This window comes from Onychostoma macrolepis, chromosome 05 (genome assembly GCF_012432095.1).
Source record: "Onychostoma macrolepis isolate SWU-2019 chromosome 05, ASM1243209v1, whole genome shotgun sequence".
NCBI classification, from domain to species: Eukaryota; Metazoa; Chordata; class Actinopteri; order Cypriniformes; family Cyprinidae; genus Onychostoma; species Onychostoma macrolepis.
The window spans coordinates 37,955,676-37,977,634 of NC_081159.1; the positions used below are offsets into that span (position 1 = coordinate 37,955,676).

Genomic DNA, 21,959 nt, shown 5'->3' on the forward strand with positions numbered 1-21,959 from the left:
CGTTTGTTTTATTACTGTCCTAAGCGCTCGTAACGTTATAAAACAGATACCATTATAAAATGGCCTTTTTTAAAAGAAACCAATGTTTGTATTCACTGAGAACGCATTAAATTGATCAAAAGTAGCAGTAATAATGTTACAAAAATGTCTATTTCAAATAAATGCTGTTCAATTGATCAGAGAATTCTTTTAAAAAATGTATCTCGGTTTCCTCAAAATATTAAGCAGTACAACGTTCTTTTTAACATTGATAGCCTAATAACAAGAAATATTTCTTGAACACCAAATTAGCATAATAGATTAGATTTAGTGCTGCCAAACGATTACTCGTGATTACTCGTCCAAAATACAAGTTTTTGTTTACATGTGTGTGTGTGTGTAGGCTACAATAGGCTATATATTTATTATGTTTAAATACACACACATACAGTTATGTTTTGAAAATATTTACATGTATTTACTCGTATATATTTATTTTCATATAAATTATATTATATATAATTACATTTAACATATAAATATACCATATTTTTTCTTAAATATATACATGCATGTGTACATAATATATGTACATAATACATTTACACAGTACTCGTGCATATATTATGTAAACAAAAACTTATTTTGGATGATTAATCACGATTAATCGTTTAACAGCACTAATTAGATTAGACTGAAAATTCAGCACAGGTGCCAGTTGCATAAACAATGACATGTTAAGACCAAGAACCAATCTGAGCAACTATAGTTTTAGCACTTTTAGCAGTAAAAGTGGCAATCAATCTTACTTTTCATACTCCGATTAGACCAATCTACCTTTTTATGTAACGTGTGAAGTTCACAATAGTAATGTTTTTATTGTAGTTTTGAAAAACAGCCTTGGTGGCCTTTCTTATTTTTAAATTAATATAATAGATTACGGTTTAAGCACCACAAAGCCTTCCGTACATAAACGGAAGAAGAATAAGTCTCCTATGCTCACCAAGGCTGTATTTTTTTTATCAAAAATTAAAGTGCAAACTAATAACTATTCACACTAATATTGTGAAATATTATTACAATTTAAATTGAGTGTCTATGTAGGTGAACATGCTTGTGTGTGTTTATTATAGGACAGATGTCCATTTTAATGGCACCTTCTAATGGGCAAAGATTTAACTACTGACCTCATTATAAAGAATTTACATGCTTCACCAACAGATGGAGCCATCAGACAGGCGTCAATTAAACATTAATACATCTACATCAAACACTGATAAAATGCTTAACATAACCAAGCCCCCTTCATTTTAGAGTAGATTTAGATTGTGCATGGGAACTGATTGTTAAGACACTCGTTTTAAAGTATGCATAAATATAGGTCAGAAAGACATGAAAACTGATATTGTTTTTGCTAATGTAATGTATTATATTTAATTAATCAAAATCAATACAACATCACTTATAAATTATATTAATGTTACAAAATCAATAGAGACAAATCAGACAAAATACAATGTGGTCACGTTCAGAACAGATGCATGTTGCTGGAATCAAATACAGGCACTGTTACTGTAAACACAAGGACCTGAGGTATAAAATCTTACTATGAAATGTTTACATCAATTAGTTAAATAAATTTAAAAAAAAAAAGATTAAAAAAAAAACGCAAACCACCTCAAGTCAAATGCTCTTTGTAAACAAAATATTTCAAAAGGTTCACAGATTTGTGTGCATCAACAACAAGAGTAGGCAATAATTTAAACTTTAACCACATTCGGAGGGAAAACTGTGCAGACTCATCTAAATGAATTCATGATCAAAGGGAACTAAACAGATAAAGAAACTTCAAGAACATTAGTTAAGGCAATCATAAAGAGGGCATACAAGGGTAAGCTCAAATAACATACACCAAGACAGTTTCAGTCTAGTAATTTGCAACACATTTGTTACACTTGATAAACCACAGCTCACTGATAAGCTCAACACTTCATTAATATATGATAAATCAACTTGATAACAGCTTCATCTTAGAGAAACATTTGTAAAGAATCACACTGGCATTGAAGTCAGGATCCAGATATATCGTTGGATGAAACAGTCTATCATTGCAAATCGATAACTGAAAAGTAAATTTCATCCCACCATTTTAATGCAGTGATTAGTCAGTTCGTTTAATGTACATACTCTCCTTTTCGAGAGCAGCATTATTATAATATTTTCCTTTTATAGTGCAGCAGATATACTGTATAAGATGTCATGAGTTCGTTATGCTTCAGAGCAAGAGTTTCCAAACCGTTTCATAATCTCAATTTATTGTCTGCTTGTTAGTTGCCATAATTTCTAACGTTATGATTGGTTGACTTGACTAGGTAGGAGGACTTCCACTGTGAAGCTGACAGTTTTGGACTGGAAGATGCTGTATGTGTTGTCAAATCGCAGTACATCTGAATAAAACAAAATACAGTAAATCCACATGCACGTTTAATGTTCATCTCAGTTGGTGATATAAAATAAAACCTGTTAAATCTGTACTTACACACTCCTGGTTCTGGGCAGGTGAGGGATCCGTCCTCAGGTACCAGGTGTGCATTGTAACGCTGATTTAGCACAATTTCCTTCATTTCACTGGCCTTCACCCAGTCTCCCAGCTTCTTCTTCTTATAGACACCGAAACCTATGTCAGCACCATCACAGGTGAACTGCCATCTGAAGAAGAGAGTAGAGCATCACACATAGACCGAGTTCCTGCGATGTGAAGCTCTTCAGCTGATGCAGCCATACCAGATGTCTATACTCATATACTGAATATGATGAATAAACCCCAATAATTAATCATTTATAACATTTTAGTATTATTTAATAGGTCAAAAGGTCATTTAATAGGTCATTTTGGAAGTTCAAACTCGGGGGAACCATAGAAGTCCATTATATGGAGAGAAATCGTAAAATGTTTTGCTCAAAAAACATCATTTGTTTACGACTGAAGAAAGAAAGACTTGAACATCTTAAGCCCGGTACACACCAAGCCGACGCCAACAAACTAGTGGCGACGAAAGCAGACTGCGGGATCGGCTCATGTCAGCAGCATCTGGGTCCAAAGTTGCCTTGACACACCAAGCCGACGCTCGACACCCGATGGCCAAGTAGCACGTCCGTTCTGCGCCTTTCTCGCGCACTGGTTCGCCAGCTGAACAGCCAATCAGAATGATCAGATGGACCGACAAGCTCCTACGGCAATTCAATTCAACATGTCGAATAGGCCGAAAAAAAAGCCGACGAGGACCAACTTCAGCCGACGGCGCAGAACACACTAAGAAAACTTAATCGGCCGACAAACAAAAATTGCCCCTTCATGACCCCTTTAATTAAAGGGGTCATGAACTACCTTTGTTTTTTATATTGTACTGCTCTTTGAGGTCCATTTACAATGTTATCAAGATTTTTACATAAAAAAATTTAGAAGTAGGCTATTTTCTGTCTTGTCTTGTAACCCCCCTCATCATGGCGGATTGTAGACTCGCAAGTAAACACGAATCGGTGGGCGGGGCTAAACAGGCAGTGATGTAGAAGCAGGTGTTGATCTTCTTCTGCGGAGGCGATGCTTATCCACACTATTAAATCATAGAGTAGAACGTTCCAAAAGCTGTTGTTTTGGCAGATTGCCTTCAATATAAGCTGTTTTTAGACTTATGAAAAAGTTTTGAGTTTTTAAACTTACAAGATGCTTTTATAGTACAATGACCTTTCATTTGTCAAAATATCAAGGGAATTTTGGTTTCTCAGTTCATGTCCCCTTTAATGCTCATGATCAATCCTGAAAGTTGCTGAAAGTGTTTTTAATGTTTTGTCAATGTAATCAAATTAGACCACAAAATTATATCCAAACCCAGGCCTTTCCAACCCAAAGTTAATAAACTTAAATGCACGTCCCATGCAGAGAGTGTTGCTGGTTAGCTAGTTTGGCATTTAAGGTTTTGGTAGCTAAAGTTTTATGCATCGTTTTCCAAAAATAATTTTTTTTACAGCACTTTTGATGTCACGGATCAGTGACTGGTTCATTGCAAACTCCATGTCTATTACCAGTTTCATAAAGTGTTTTTGTGTTGTATCAGTATTAGAAAAAAAAACCGTTTATGTGTTTCCTCAGATTGCTCACCTTAGCGCACAGTTTGGTGCAAGTAGCTCATATTCCACCTGATGTGATGAGCTACGGCCAATAGTCACAGACTGATCATAGTCCACTTTAATGGAGTCTCGAACATAGTAGGTCTTGGGAATCTCCGATCCGAATGTAATCTGAAAAGAAACAAAAACACAGAAACCTTCTTTTAACGTGCTTAGCTGAGAAGAGCTGGTAATAATCAGAATTGAAAATGAAAAAAAAAAAAACATACAAAAGGAGGATGAAACTTACAGAAGCATCGTGAGTGCAAAAGAAAATAACCCTGATATTTTAACGTTAGTAAAGCATTTTATGGAAAATAAGAAAACAGAAGGAAAAAAACAGACAGGAAAGGAGCCCAAATTAAAGTGACTTTTAATAAGGAACACAAACTGCCTTTACACTTTACATGTACCAATGAGGATTGATTATCCTACATATAGGCCAAGTATTCTACTCTGAAGCTTGAAGAGAAAAACGTTGGAAGATTACAGCCTGCAGATATGTTCATGTTTATTTATTTTCAAAATAAAATACAGAAATAAGAGTTTAAATTGTCACTAAATACAATAAGAAAACAAACAACTTGACAACATTAACATCAGACACTTTATAAAGAGTTAAGGTCACGTTGTCTGGAGTCACAGACTCAAATATAAAGATGATGTTTGAGAAATGGTGCGTCACTGAAAATGATGCACTTTCATGCACATTATTATTTTCATACACAGAAACAAATGTAGACACTCAAAATCACAGATAATTGTGCATATTAAATGACTCAACATCCCAATTCACATACTATACATTCTATGGCAACCAAGATTAGTGCATCCCAAATAATATGTTGTTTAAAAAAAATTATACTTTTAACAATGACGCATTGTTACATTGATCAAAAGCGACAGTAAAAAAGTATAATGTTATGATTTCCAAAACAGTAAAATAGTTTCTATTTTAATCAAATACTAAAAAAAAAATTTAAAAAAAAAATTTCAATTCATCAAAAAAAGGCTAAAATGTATCACAGTTTCCACAAAAAATATTAAGCAGCACAACTGTTTTCAACTGTTATAATAATAAGAAATGTTTCTTGAACATCTAATTTCTGAAGGATACTGAAGACTGGAGTAATGGCTGCTAATCTTTGACATCATAGGAATAAATTATATTTTAAAACATTCAAATAAAAAAATGTTATTTTAAATTATAATATTTGAATGAATGAATGAATGAATGAATGAATGAATGATGCAATTGTATAGCGCTTTATTGTATTTCTGTACACCCAAAGCACTTTACAATCATGTTGGGGGTCTCTCCTACTGTTATTTTAAATTATAATATTTCACAATATTACAGTTTTTACTGTATTTTTGATCATACAGTCTTAGTGAGCCTATGAGGGACTTTCAAAAATATATTTTTTTAAATCACACCAACCACAAAATATTGAACAGCAGTGTAATATAATTAAAAATGGATAAAATCTAGTCTTATATTAATTTTTGTTCTTGTTGAATATTCCATTTCATTCAGAAATGTGTCAAATGAAAATAATAGTACTGAACATCATTTATAAAGTTGATGTTAGGTCATTGAATTTAGTGAGTACAGGGATATATTTAGATGCTAACACGCGCATAAGTTCTCTTTAAATACTCAAAAGCACATATTTTTGCAATGTTTAGTAGAAGCATGTTAATTGGGATTTAGCCACAATCTTATTACTCACTCCATAAAACATGCTTGTGTAAAGACATTCCAATAAAAGCCTGTTGTTCTGAGATTTGCGTAAGTCTGGACATGTCATTCAAACATGTAATGACTCCATCTGTGCTCATTAGTACAAACAGATCTTTCATTAGGACTTGCATCCATCCATTCCCCTTTAGCGATTTTCCCAAGGAAGTGCTCTGGTTTTCTTTAAGGTTAATTACAGTTTTAATAGACAAGAAAATTGCCGTCCATATGTCACACCAGTGGGAAAACAAGCTCTAACTGTCTTTAAGACAAAATAAACAACTACTATCTTCAGCTTTCTAGACTTAAACACAGAAAACAAACATTTACTTGACTTGTGCGATATCACAGTCCAACAAACACTCCAAGGATTACAGTTTTACAAATATTTGTAACTAAATAACTAAATATCCGTCCACTTTGAGTCTTCCGAGTCCTTTTTAGCACTTCCAGTCCAGAAGGGGGCACCAGCTTTACCTGTGTATCTACATACAGACATAAAACGCCTCAGTTCAGAACGCTGAATGTGATTCATGTTTTAAATCCTACATGCGCACTAGCACAGAATTATTATTAAAAATAGAAATTTAACCCTCTGTGGTCTTTGGTCATTTCAGATTGAAGAATTTCAATGTTATAAATGTTTTTTTTTTTAAAGTTTAATTTATCGGAATGATACAGAATTTGGTGATTTTTGTGGCACTTTTCATATGAACACACAAAAATATCACGGTTTTAAAGGAAAAGTTTGAAAAATAAAATTTACTGAACATTTACTCAAACTCAAGCAATATTATATATAGATGTATAATAATATAATAGGTTAGCTAGCAATGGTTTGAAGTTAATAACATCTTACTAAAGGAATTTTCTTACAAACATGCAGCTTTTCACATTAATTGATGGACCGCAGTCATGTAGATTACTTGCGGATTATTGTTTTGTTTTTATCAGCTGTTTTGACTCTCATTCTGACGGCACCCATTCACTGCAGAGGATCCATTGGTGAGCAAGTGATATATAACGCTAAATTTCTCCAAATCTGTTCTGATGAAGATACTTATCTACAGCAAGCAAATGTTCATTTTTAAAGTGAACTACGCCTTTAAAATTTTAAAATAAATGCTGCATTATTTAGCTACAAAAATAGACATTTATTACAGAATAAATATTACTGAAACAAAATATTATACATTATTTCATTAAAAAGGTACAATTATTATGTTTTGACTGACAAGCAGCACAAGTGTGACCCCTAAGTGAGGAATACCAGAGGGTTAAATATGTACTTTATGTCGGTTTGACAGGGTGCTTTTCAAGTGGCAGTGCCGCCGTCATAACAGCCCTTTGCTCTTCACATTCAGGATTTATCACAAACAGAATCATATCCACAATGCTTAGACAGATTGGAGGGGAAGATTAGTCATGTCATGTGTTCCAAAGCTGCAACCTTACCAGCTGATCAACTGAGTAATCAGCCTATGCAATAACCAGTGAAGCAATCCAACGGGCTCTTGTCCAGATTACACCACATGGCATCATGTGTATCATAATGAAGTTTAAAATGTCATGCAAGCATTAACTGATATAGATAAACAACAGCTATTTCACTCCTCTGTTGTTTTGGGACACTAAAAATACACCTATAAGCAGGCTGTCAGAGGCAACAGGTTGACTACGTTCTTATACTATATTTCCTGGCATTGCTAAATTATGTGGGTATATTGGCAGTAGGATAAGCAGGAAGCTCCTATAGGCTTGAACTAAATAGGCAAATATGCAAATTCAAGACGTTAAACCAAGCATCACAAAGCGTTTAGCAGGGAGAGACCAGGTGGAGTGAAAAAATTCATGTCGTTGTTTCAAAAACTGAAAAGGAGACAAACACTGATGTCAATGTACTATTAAATAATACAAAAACAATAATAAAATCTGAATTAAATTCATATTAAAAATATACTTCAAAACAATAAGCGCTGACCATAGAAGTTTCAAATTGTGAAGCATCTTTCAATGACACAAGATGAACACGAAACCAACAGCATACAAATAGTCCAAAATAAACTTTTGGCTATGAAACTGTATTTTGCATTACTTCCTAAAAATTATATTCGGTAGTTGGAATTATTAAAGGGGTCATATGATGTTGCTAAAAAGAATATTATTTTGTGTGTTAGGTGTAATGCAATGTGTTTAAGCGGTTTAAGGTTCAAAAAACACAATTTTCCACATACTGTACATTATTGTTGCTCCTCTATGCCCCGCCTTTCTGAAATGCGTTGATTTTTACAAAGCTCATCGTTCTGATAAGTGAGGCGTGCTCTGATTGGCCAGCTATCCAGTGTGTTGTGATTGGCCGAATACCTCTAGCGTGAGACGGAAATGTTACGCCCCTTACCGTATAGTGATGCCGTATCCCGGCATGACAACACAAATACAATAAAACCCATTACAAACGATGCAATTGTTGCATCCAGTGGGGACATAATTACTGATTATAATGACTTATACTGTCTTTGTACACGTTGCGTTGCATCGCGCCGCGTAAACATTACCATGTCTGCATTTGTGATCGGAGAAACGACAAACAAGCGCTACTCTACACTGCTCAAAACTGGCGTTTGAATAGTCAGTGGCAAATTCTTTAAATAAGAAAATGTACTCACAGGCTGTGAGTCAGAAGCGCCAGACTGTCCTTGCAAAGTTGGAATTGCCCCACTTTATAGAAACAGTCTTTGAGCATAGCTGGCAGGCTACTCCCAGGTTCAGGAAATAGTCCTCAGTAAAATGCGCTGCACACACTCGAATATTTGGGTTGAACTGTTCTGGAACAGTGTTGTACTACAGTGTTGAACTTCACCACTGATTTCTAGTTGTGTCCTCTTTTGGAAGCCCAAACAAAGTACTTTCGCTTTCACAACAAAACACCGCGTCTCCAGGACATAACGCCGGCAGCAGCAATAATACTACAGCGGAATAATAGTTCCGCCTTCTTTCATTGCGTATACATTTGGCCAGTGTTTTGCAAATCTTCCCACACTGTGACGTAGACATGTGGGGGTGTGTTTAAATGAGCCGTTTTAGGGGGGCGTGGTCGAGTCTTAACTTTTATAAAGAATATCTCTTTGGTTTTGAGACTTTAGTCTTTGCAACTTCAGGGATCTTATCTATGCACAAACAGCTTGAAAACACTCCAAAGAGAAAGGAAAACTTGAAAATCGCATCATATGACCCCTTTAAGCTATTTCCCTAATATATTTGTAGCAGATCACAATGTCTCTTATAGCATCATATACAAGCCAGTGAAACTTTGTGATGCCAGTTGTCATGAAACTGTGATCTTGTTCCTCATGTTTACATTTCAGTGGTTTAACAGCAAGACTGTATCCCCAAATGAAGATCCAGAGTTGCGATTACAAGAAAAACTGCTAAACTGCTGATGGTAAATTTTCCACTGAGGTTTTTTACTACTCCAACTGTATCTTTATGATTTGATTTGCTAATATCTCTGACTACTGTGAATTAGACCATGATTTATTTGCAATTAAAAAACTGTCCAGCAAATTTTTACGATGGGGATTTAAAAAAAAGACTTTTTCTCTCACAATTTAGACTTTTTTTGCTTGCAATTCTGAGTTTATATCTTAACATTCAGACTTTATTATAGAAATTATAGAACAAAAGTCAGAAATGCGAGATATAAACTGGGGAGAGGTGGGGGGTGAGTCAGAATAGGAAGTTAACTCAAATTTTCAAGACAAAACATCATGAGATAAAAAGATGCAACTTCCAGTTTTATTTTTTTCATGGCAGAAACAAAAAAAAAACTGAATTGCAAGATGCAGATTTAGAACACTGAGAAAAATGGAAAAAGGCTGAACTGAGAGATAAAAAGTCGCAAATATAAACATAACTGGATAAGAAAAATTATCTTAAAGGGGTCATGAACTGCCTTTGTTTTTATTTTGTACTGTTCTCTGAAGTCCACTTATAATGTTATCACGGATCCAATATAGTCGGCACAGCACCGTCTTTCAGTTTCAATCTTTCTGAAAATCCCACGTCGAATTGTTCCTTGTTTGTAAACGAATCTGCGGTAAAATGAAGTGAACCAAGGCCCAAGTTCTTACTGACATAAAAGTTAATTAAATAAAGTTATATATAATACAGTTCATTCACTCTTTCCTTGGGATCAGAAGGAAGGCAACGCAAAGACAGTTTTTCCACAACTTGACACTGCACAGCGTCTTGTTGTCTTCGGAGCATTTTTATTGTTTGGTTTCTGTGCAGACCTGCGTTTGCCTTTCTTGTTATTTACACTACATACGCGAATCGGTGGGCGGGGCTAAACAGGCAGTGATGTTGAAGCAGGCATTGATCTTCTGCGGAGGCGGTGCTTATCCACACTATTACATCATAGAGTGGTAGATTTCACAAGCTGTCGTTTTGGCAGACTGCCTTCAATACAGGTGCATCTCAATAAATTACAAAGTCGTGGAAAAGTTCATTTATTTCAGTAATTCAACTCAAGTCTTTGGCTTGTGATGATTTTGGCTCACATTTAACAAAAACCCACCAATTCACTATCTCAACAAATTAGAATATGGTGACATGCCAATCAGCTAATCAACTCAAAACACCTGCAAAGGTTTCCTGAGCCTTCAAAATGGTCTCTCAGTTTGGTTCACTAGGCTACACAATCATGGGAAGACTGCTGATCTGACAGTTGTCCAGAAGACAGTCATTGACACCCTTCACAAGGAGGGTAAGCCACAAACATTCATTGCCAAAGAAGCTGGCTGTTCACAGAGTGCTGTATCCAAGCATGTTAACAGAAAGTTGAGTGGAAGGAAAAAGTGTGGAAGAAAAAGATGCACAACCAACCGAGAGAACCACAGCCTTATGAGGATTGTCAAGCAAAATCGATTCAAGAATTTGTGTGAACTTCACAAGGAATGGACTGAGGCTGGGGTCAAGGCATCAAGAGCCACCACACACAGACGTGTCAAGGAATTTGGCTACAGTTGTCGTATTCCTCTTGTTAAGCCACTCCTGAACCACAGACAACGTCGGAGGCGTCTTACCTGGGCTAAGGAGAAGAAGAACTGGACTGTTGCCCAGTGGTCCAAAGTCCTCTTTTCAGATGAGCAAGTTTTGTATTTCATTTGAACACCAAGGTCCTAGAGTCTGCAGGAAGGGTGGAGAAGCTCATAGCCCAAGTTGGTTGAAGTCCAGTGTTAAGTTTCCACAGTCTGTGATGATTTGGGGTGCAATGTCATCTGCTGGTGTTGGTCCATCGGGTTTTTTGAAAACCAAAGTCACTGCACCCATTTACCAAGAAATTTTGGAGCACTTCATGCTTCCTTCTGCTGACCAGCTTTTTAAAGATGCTGATTTCATTTTCCAGCAGGATTTGGCACCTGCCCACACTGCCAAAAGCACCAAAAGTTGGTTAAATGACCATGGTGTTGGTGTGCTTGACTGGCCAGCAAACTCACCAGACCTGAACCCCATAGAGAATCTATGGGGTATTGTCAAGAGGAAAATGAGAAACAAGAGACCAAAAAAAATGCAGATGAGCTGAAGACCACTGTCAAAGAAACCTGGGCTTCCATCCCACCTCAGCAGTGCCACAAACTGATCACCTCCATGCCACGCTGAATTGAGGCAGTAATTAAAGCAAAAGGAGCCCCTACCAAGTATTGAACATACTTTCCAGAAGGCCAACAATTCACTAAAAAAAAATTTTTTATTGGTCTTATGAAGTATTCTAATTTGTTGAGATAGTGAATTGGTGGGTTTTTGTTAAATGTGAGCCAAAATCATTACAATTAAAAGAACCAAAGACTTACAGTGTGCACTGAATTGATTTAATACACGAGTTTCACAATTTGAGTTGAATTACTGACATAAATGAACTTTTCCATGACATTCTAATTTATTGAGATGCACCTGTATAAGCAGTTTTTAGACTAACGAGAAAGTTTTGAGTTCTGAAACTTGCAGGATGTATTTATAATACAATGACCTCAAATGTCAAAAGATCAAGGGAACATTGGTTTCTCAGTTCATGACCCCTTTAATTCCAAATACATTCTCTGAAACCTCTTTATATCTTACACAGGTGATCTGAGTGCAGTACAGCACAGATATATACAGTTTCATAAACAATCAAACTCAGAAATTCTTTAAATTTCTAAAATCAAGAATCCTACAGTGCTTCAATGCTGATTTCAGAGTAAAGTATCAGACAGAGGACAGTCTTATCAATCGAGAAAATCGGTTTCGCACATGGGTTAGACCTCAAGGTTCATAAAACGGAAACTGCTGACTAATTCTCATGTGGCTTCGCAGCTTCCTTAATATCTTAAGTGCCATTAAATTTCAACTGAAAGAAAAAAAAAAGTGTGTGTAGTTACACCTAAACATTAGATCGTTAGCAAGTCAACGTCACTCAGAATGATGTGTGCCCTTTGTTTTTTACTCACCCTGGTTCTACATCTGGGGTCACCATCAGGGTCGGTCAGTTTGCCTCCATAGTACGCTGGGAGCTCCTCGGGGTCAATGTATTTCTTTAAAACCTCCTGCCAGTTTGCTAAGAAGACAGAAACAGAATTGGTTGAGAATTTTGACGCTCAGCGTTTACAAACCAAAACGGGAAACGGGAAACACGTTTACAGCAAATAATTCAAATGGAAGTTTGGCAAGTGAGCTAGAGGGTTTGAAATAGTCACTGATAATGCCAGTTTGTCTGAACGGCACAAGCATTGTACAATAATCTTGCTGGTTTGGTCAATTCCTTCTAGCATCAATTTTAAAAATTAACCACAGCCTTTCTGTTTCCATTGTTTAAGATTTCTGAGCAAATATTGTGTAAAAATACTGAAATTCTAGTCTGTGGTAACTGACAGAATGTCAAACAAACAGTATGAAGACAATCAAGATGAATACCTAGAATATTCCTTTAGGAAACTAAAGCAACATGAAAAACACTCTACTTGCATGATACATTCATTTTTAGAAATTCCCAATTTTATATTTTAGAACACAGAATGGGGGCAACGGTCTAGAAAAACTAATATTTTTCGTATTCTGTTTTGTTTTACTCATACTTATCCAGACATATAAATGACTAAAATCAAATTCCATACTTTTCAATACTGCGTAGGATCCCTGAAAAGACATTAGTGCAGTAAGATATGTGCTCGCTTACATCCCAGGACGACGACCTTCCGGCGAGTGTCCTCACTCAAAAAATGTTTCACCAGATTGTAAGCCACAGGAAACAGTTTGGGTGCTGCAACAGAAACAGTCTCGAGATTCAGATTTCAAAAGCGGTATATCACAGTGACATGCAAAATATGCATTGCTTATTAAATAACTCCTAAGTGTGCAAATATTCCAAATTAATAACTGACAAAGTTTGGAAAATACTATTAACCTTTAATGACAAATAACCTCTTGAGTCCCTCTGGATAGTTATCTTCAAACATAGTGAGAACCTATGAAAGAACATTAAAGACATAAATATGAGTCTAATGCAACTGAAAGAACCAAACAATATATTAATAATCAAGAAACAAATTTGAAAAAAATACACACTTCTCCATAAGTCTCAATAGCAGGTTTATATAAGTGCTTCATTCCCAGACCTTCACAGTCATAGACCATAGTAATGGCCTCAACGTTCCTACCCAACTGGGAGAGAAGAAAGAGAAAACAGACAGACATAAGCTATTCAATATGCATAAGAACCATGATATGATTCATTATAACACTCTGTGGTGAAAGTGATCATCTGGAATAAACCACATGTTTTTATGTCAATTTGTTTTGTTCAAAATGACCTGAATGTCAGTCCTCTGTCGTGTGTGTCATGTGTTCCCGCCTCTTGTGTCCTTATTTGGTCATGTTCCTGTCCTTGTTAAGTGTGATTATCAGTTAAGTCTTGTCCAGCTGTGTTTTAGTCATTATCTAATTATCATGTGTATTTAGTTCATGCCTGTTCAGTTAGTTTTCGTCTGGTCTACTCGTTATTCCCCGGTGTTCCTGTCTGTGTCAGCCTTGCCTTGTCTTGCCCTGCCTTGTTTGGATTAATTAAAGACTGTTATTTGAGTGATCCTCATCTCCTCGTTCCTCCCTGCTGTGTGCACCGTGACACTGAAAGCCTGACCTGTGATTCACTATTACAGTGCAAGGATTTCTAAACATTTTTGTTTGCTGAACTCACTGGATGGAAAATATGTATTTGAAGTACACCCTGAGAATTTAGGGTAATGCTTCAATAATTTAGCTACATATTTGCATATTTAAGGTTTTCTAATGTTGGTTAATTGTCACATGGCATGCAAGTAAACAAAATATTTCATAGTTTGTGTTTTATTTTGATTGTTTTTATTTTAAAATTCTTTATATACAGTATAGGGCTGCATGACAACTTACACACTGCAATTATTTTGTCGTACTTTGCAATTGTACAGAGCCCTAAAGGGACATGGTGATGGTTAAAAAAAAAAAGAAAAGAAAAAAAAAAGAGGAGTAAAAAAATTTATTTTAATGCTTTTACACTCACTTACAAAGTTTTTCCCCAAAACTATTCCTCACCACTTTTCACAGCTGCACACATACCCGTTCGCTCTGTAGGTCGCACTCTTTCTGCAGAACCTCACAGTCTCTGACTTTAGACTTGATTAAGTCCTGCTTGGACACCGAATGCATCAGACCCTTAGGGTCCAAAGGTCCGACGACATCATACCAGACCGGGCTCCCGTCACGGTCATGGCCACACATGCCACCAGACAGATACTTTTCTATTACCTAAGCACAAAAATAAACATCAAGAGTAAATCACAGAATTAATCTCTTAAATGGGACACAACAGGAGAGTTTGATGTATTATACTCAACATCAACATTGCAAAAATCCTTTCCCGCTCTGTGTACAATATTTACCGAAACCTACTAACCTACAAAAAAGGTTCATTAAGAAATGACCATGTTTATAATGAGAGCGGGCATATGTCAGCCATTTCATCATAATAGAGGTCATATGCACACAAGTTTTAAAGGGATAATTCACCCAAAAAAGAAAATAGTTTTCACTTACTCACCCTCATGTTGCTCCAAACCTGTATGAGTTTCAATATTGGTAACCAAACCTAACCGTTGACTTCCAGTGTTCAATTTCTACCAGCAATTCTTTGTTTCCCAAGTTACATTCTTTAAAATATCTTCTTTTGTGTTCAACAGAAGAAAGAAACTCATACAGGTTTGGAACAACATGAGGGTGAGTAAATAATGAAGAGAAGTTTCATTTTTTGAGTGAACTATCCCTTTAAAGGAACAGTAGCAAAAACCACCTGTTCTATTCTTGTGGTCAAAAAACACGCCTGTTTTATGGATTAATATACTAAAACGTTAATTCTAAATTGCACTTTTTAAATCAATGGCAAACTTTTAAATTGATCAGAATAAAAATATCTAAGATTTACATTTCTGATAATAATAATAATAATAATACCAAATGTTTTTTGAGCTGCAAATCAGCATATTAGAATGATTTCAGAAGGATCATATGACACTGAAAACTGGGGTAATGATGCTGAAAATTCAGCTATATTAAATATATACTATATTAAAACAGAAAATAGTTATTGTTATTAATTAATATATAGTAATAAATAACTAAAAAAATACTATTCACAATATTACTGTTTTTGACAGTATTTCTGATCAAATAAATGCAGTCTTGGTGAACAGAATAATCTTCTTTCAAAAATAATACAATGTTACTAATCCCAAACTTTGAACAACAGAGAAATATATATATATATATATATATATATATATAAAAGATATGTTATATATAAAATACATGTGATCTTTAATCCTAAAACAAATGCGTCATACCTCTGGCACCTGCCACTCCGTAAGGATGGTGTCAACCTTCATGTGTTTCCGAAATTCCATGTGCTGCACATGAAAAACAACACATGATTAAAAACATGCCTGTGTTTTTGCCCTAAAACTGTATTTACATGATCAGGATTGAGAACCATCATCACAGCAAACTTTGACAGCGTTATCAGCTCTGTCTGAACAACATAATTTGCCTCTGTGTGTTAGTTAAGATACCACTGTGCTTTGACCTCAGGTTCAATGGATACTGGTAACAGAGTTCAGAGCTACAACAAGATGTCGAGCAAAAGGTCTGTAATAAAAGACCCATGGACTACAGAAACATCACTGACACAAAGGGAAAGCAAACAGCACTTTGAACACCCAATAGCACAGAACGATTACGCTGTAATCGCCCATAAGCTGTGATTAGACAGTGACGTGACTCATTAATTAAAACCTGAAAAGCACACTTGACTGCAGAACTGCTATCTGCACCACATTCTGTTCAAAGATGTTTCCTGAATAGCAAATCAGCATATTAGAATGATTTCTGAAGGATCATGGGACACTGAAGACTGGAAAATTCTGAAACTTCAGCTTTGCATCACAGTAATAAATTACAATTGAAAACAATTGCTTTATTTTGAATACTATTTCACAATATTGCTCTTTTTACTGTATTTTTGATCAAATAAATGCAGCCTTGGTGAACATAAAGAGACTTCTACGAAAAACACTGACATTTTTTATTGTTGTTTTTAGAGCTTTATCAACACATAGCAATAAACTGATGCTGTGAGTGATGAAATCAGCAATCCTCTCTTTGAAATCCAATCACAAGAGTTTCACCAGGTGTAAACGGGCCTAATATTAGTGAGATCATATTACATAGAGTTATTCAACATGTCTTTTAAAGCCTTTGGGTAATGTAGACCAAATGCTGACATAAAGCCTGGCTTTGTGAAGGTCAGTCACACCCAAATTCATCGCACTTAATGAATCCAGAGATTCACAGAAATGTTCTTCTTTCAGTACAGTTTGACAGTCTGTGCCCCAAAGGTTAAAAATTACACATTGTTCAGGACTGTGAACTTAAATTACAGAACTAGTGATACCAAGAGTTTGTTTATATTCTGAACATGACGATTGCTGTTCATAAACTTTAGGGTCAGTAAGACTGTTTTTAAATAAATATATTTTTAATATATTTATTCAGCAAGGATGCATTAAACTATTTTAAAGACATTTATAACGTCACAAAAGTTTTCTATTTCAAAGAAATGCTATTCTTTCATCAAAAAAATCATTTAGAAGCACAATTATTTTTAACTAATAATAAAAAAATATCTGCTGAAAATTCAGCTTTCAGTACTATATTCTTATAGTATTATAATTTGGTATATAGTATAATTATGTATATGTATTTTTCCACCTTGGTGAACATAACCTTCTTTCAAAACAGAATCTTACTGATCCCAATCTTTGAACTGTAGTGTAAATATTGAAAAGCTCAATGAAATAGTAAGTTTGTGTGATACCTTGCGCAGCATGGCCTCAGCTTTCTGAAGATTGAAATTTCTGGCTGTAAAACAAGAAAGACAAGTTGCAAAAAAAGATTAGTTTACAAATGTAGAGGGAAAAAAACTAAATGTAACCAATTTATTACAGGAAGCTTAAGTGTCTTGCAGGGTTTGAACCTACAAATCATCAGTTTCCAGCCCTAGTCTTTAACCACAAGACCAAAATCCATGAATATGCTGGCACACTCACAGTAAAAAGAGCAAACATGCTGTGCACATGACTTTCCTCAACATCCTTACTCTGCAAGACAAGCTTTCATGTGTCTTAACTCAGTCGAGATAACCCGCACATAACTGGAAGCCTTACTACTTGGTAACAGATTAACTGTTCAGTTGAAAAGAGGGAAAGTTTGCAGACCTGCAGGCCCATGAGCAGGCTAGTTAGGTCGCAGTGTGCTGACCTTCAACATATTCCCATGCAGATAGGCTGACTTTGGAGGGAAAAGCCTATCCTCAAACAAGTATTACCACAAAATACATTAATTAGAAATTTAACCCAACCTAATTTCATTTCCACAATCGTGTAAAGTCAGTGGATTAGTTTTATTGTCATCTAGTCACACTTGTCTGTACCTGACTGGCCTAGAGACACGACTGACCCAGAATTAGTCAGACATGGAGTCATACGTAAGTATTTAATACTCATAAAGAAGATTATGCGACACAGCTGCCAAAAGCGCTCAGTGTTTTGTGGAATGGATATGTCAACCGCTTTCTTATGAATACTTTTAACGGTGGATACAGTGCCTTCTCTTCTAAAATACACCATTAATCAAAGTAATTTAGTTATCAGTAGTAGCAGCAAAGACAAACTCAGTAGTACAAATTAGAATAATCATAATAATAAAAGTTAATTATACTAGAATTACTTAATATATAATAGATTATATTTATATATTAAATCTTAGTATAATTATTAGTTATTATAAACATAACAAAATAAAATGTATATATGTATCACAACACACATGCAATTTAACAAAAATTGTTAAAACAAATGTTATTAAGGTAAAAATATAGCAGTTATATAAGTTCTTTCAGTTTGATCAAACAAAATGTAAAAAATTTATTCATAGTATGTTTATATTATTTGCCTGTGCAGAAATCACCGCCACTATGTTACAATGATTTGGGTGGTTGCCAGGGTGTGTTGGTGTTTTTTTTTTTTAGAATGTTGCTAATGCAGTTGCCAGGGTGTTCTGGGTGGTTGCTAGGTGTTTGCTTACTGGCTCATCCCCAAGTTTCTTGATATCTCTATGACATTTTGGTCACTAGACTGTGCTTCAATGATTCTGTGAGATCTTCTCACCCATTTTATTGTCCACAATTAAGCCAATGTGTCTAATCGCTTGGGAAAAGTAACAGATAATGCTTGTGTTTGATGAGTTACGCACATTGAGGCTAAGGCTTTGTATAAATTCCTTTTAGCATAAGCAAAAATTAAAGTGATAGAAGACTTATTTAGCAAGTTACATACACTGCCATTCAAAAGCCAGCTCATTCATTCATTTAAAGAAATAGTCAACGTTTCAGATGGTGATGTTTTTAAAAGAAGTCTCTTATGTTCACAAAGGATGTTTATTTGAACAAAAATTCAGTAAAAACTGTAATATTGTAAAATATTATTACAATTTAAAACAACTGTTTTCTATTGCAATAGATTTTAAAGCGTAATTTATTCCTGTGATGCAAAGCTGAATTTTCAGCATCATAACTCCAGTCTTCAGTGTCACATGATCCTTCAGAAATCCTTCTAATATGCTGCTCAAGAAACATTTCTAATTATTGTCAACGCTGAAAACAGTTGTGCTGCTTAATATTTTTGTGGAAACTGGCATACTCATGTATTGTCACTTTTGATCAACTTAAGCATCCTTGCTTAACAAAAAGTGTTAATTTCCTACAAAAAAAAACAAATTACTCATCCTAAACCTTTGAACAGTATGTATGCGCATGTGTGTGTATATATATATATATATATATATATATATATATATATATATATATATATATATATATATATACACACACATGTAAGCGCATGAACTATAGTACCTCTGCACTCTTATACAGCAGTGAACTCATATCACATCACTGCAGACCTCAATGACGTGTTTCACAATCGGGTGTTTATCTTATCAACACTTGCGAGGCACTATAGCCTACAGTCTCTAACGCAGCACAAAAAACTATAATAGTGGTATGCAGAAGTACATATTTGAATAACCCAGGTCACAGTCATGATTAATGACATTTTCGAGCTTTCATCATGCATGCTAAATGGTGTCACTGTTTATATGAATATAGTAATTAATTAAACAATCCCATTAGTAGTCCTGCATAAAATCTGTGCTGCTAGTCTCTGTCTGGTGCCTAGAAAAAAACTGGCTGCATTCAGAAACACAAAACAGCCTTTGTCAAAACCCAAGAACAGCCTCCAGCGAGGAGTCCAAACGCCACTCTAGAGGGTCAGCTAAAAGTTTAGAGACCATTTACATTTAGCAGATGACTGAAACAACTTTCAACAGAGGAACAAACAATAAACTTAGAGGAACTTTAATAACTAACTTAAATATTAAACTTAACTAACGCTGCAGATAAATCTGAACCCCAAACCTTTTCTTTTTCAGTGTGAAACCTGATTCTATTCTACAGACTGATTCTATTATATGACATTATATATACTATATATGATATAGCATCATTCTATATGGTTATGTTTTAGAGATTACACTTTATACATATGGTCATTCTATTTAACAAATTGTATTTTGCGCTTCTATTCTATAGACATGATCGTTTTATAAAAACATTTTTATCATTCTATACAACTCTATTCTTTAGGCAGTATCAGTTTAGAAGATTAGATTTAATAGTTGCCAATATAGATTAATAGAGACATTCCACAATAGGTCATGCACATTCTTTTACATTAATTAAGATTATCATAATATCGATATCTATGAAACAGAGACTTAAGACTGTTCTCAAACTAAAAAAAATTAAAAATAAAAATGTATGTATATACATATTAGTATAGAACAGAGGGAATTTCTCTCTCTCTTTCATTCAACTTAAGCAGAAAATTAATATTTAGCCAACTAATTGTTCACTGTGCATCATGAATGTGAGTGAAGTAGCTCACCTCTCAGCCATCGGAGCAGAAAGTGGTCATTCTGGGATGGACACTGGGGTAGAATATCCTTAACATTCTCTCGAAACTTAAGAAAACAAATGAATAATTATGCAATGTCACAGTAAGAAGTTTCACATGCACATCCGTTAGCAACATCTAACGTTATTCAAGTGCTGGCAACGCTGCAAGCTTCAGCAGTTACGTAATTTACACAACTCAGCAAAAGAGCGATTAACTAACACTTTTTTGTACTCTTATATAAGTCTATTGATTCTGCATTCAGAACGAGTGTGATTCGGCTGTTTTCATCTTCATCTGCGGTGAGTGTGGCCTCTCTGATCGGGAGAATGTTTCATTCAAAACCCGGAGCAATTAAATCCACGACATACTCTCGACAGGAATAAAAGAAGAAGAATTCACCTGAGCCAAAGCTTCGGCTTGTTTCACGCTCAGATCTCCAACTCTTCCGCTCATGTCGCCACGAGTTCACCAGGAATAACTGTCTAAATATCAGCTAGAGTCAGAGACTGAGAGAGACTGCGGGCGCTCAGTGATGTTTCAGGTCCCTCCCACCAGTTGCGCTGCGTCTCTACCGCTGGGGGCGCTGCGGGACCAATATCCCATATTATATAATTTAGGAAATTAATACATAATCTTATTACATCATTAACATATAATCGTCATCATAATAATATTTTACATAATATTATTATTACATAATAATAATAATAATATTATGACATATTAGTAATTATTACTATTATTATTATTATTGGGATATATATGGGATCGTTTGTTACATATACTTTAGTGGAATTATTTTAGTGGATTATTATCATTAGCTGCTACTACTACTACTATTACTAATAATAATAATATTATTATATTAATAATTAATTAAAAATAGTTACTAAAAATTATTATATTGTTATTTTTGTAAATAGTGAAAGTTTGTTACATGAAATTGGAACAAACTAAATAATAATGATAAATGTAATCATTTATGATAGTTTTATATATATACACACACACACACACACACACACATAATCTCAATCAAACTGCAGTTGGGTTATTTTGACTAGGTTAAAAAATAACTTTAAAAAACAGCTAACTAACAATAAAACAATAAAAACAAGATAACAATAAAAAACATGATTTTTGAAAATTTGTAAAAATGGAGTTGTCTGTTTTTGCAAATAAACTCTTCATATATATATATACACACACACAATATATATATGTCTGTGTGCGTAATATGTTAAATATGTTAGTGTAAAAACTAAATTATAATTATTATTTTATGTGAAAGTTTGTTACATCATAAACAATGTATGAAACTAAATAGTGTTTTTACTTACAAAAAATAATTAATATTAGTGTTGTTGCTATTATTATTATCATCATTAGTTACTATTATTATTATTATTGTGATAGTTTGTTACATATATAGAAGT

General features: G+C 34.7%; 1 protein-coding gene across 2 annotated transcripts; it reads right to left on the bottom strand.

Moving 5' to 3' along the window:
• Positions 1-1,392: 1,392 nt before the first annotated feature.
• sec14l8 (SEC14-like lipid binding 8) lies at positions 1,393-21,081 on the bottom strand. 2 transcript variants are annotated; one of them, XM_058777439.1, is made up of 12 exons: positions 20,923-21,081; positions 20,512-20,587; positions 17,325-17,368; positions 15,796-15,858; positions 14,516-14,704; positions 13,490-13,585; positions 13,329-13,389; positions 13,101-13,184; positions 12,376-12,482; positions 4,139-4,278; positions 2,519-2,688; positions 1,393-2,426 (listed from the first exon to the last, which is right to left on the bottom strand). In XM_058777439.1, exons 1-12 carry the CDS (start codon positions 20,974-20,976, stop codon positions 2,329-2,331), a joined length of 1,182 nt encoding a protein of 393 aa, XP_058633422.1. In that variant the 5' UTR covers positions 20,977-21,081; the 3' UTR covers positions 1,393-2,328. The 2 variants fall into 2 exon arrangements, with proteins under 2 accessions (XP_058633422.1, XP_058633423.1); XM_058777440.1 differs by lacking the exon at positions 17,325-17,368 and having other exon boundaries at positions 20,923-20,984.
• Between the last annotated feature and the right edge of the window lie 878 nt (positions 21,082-21,959).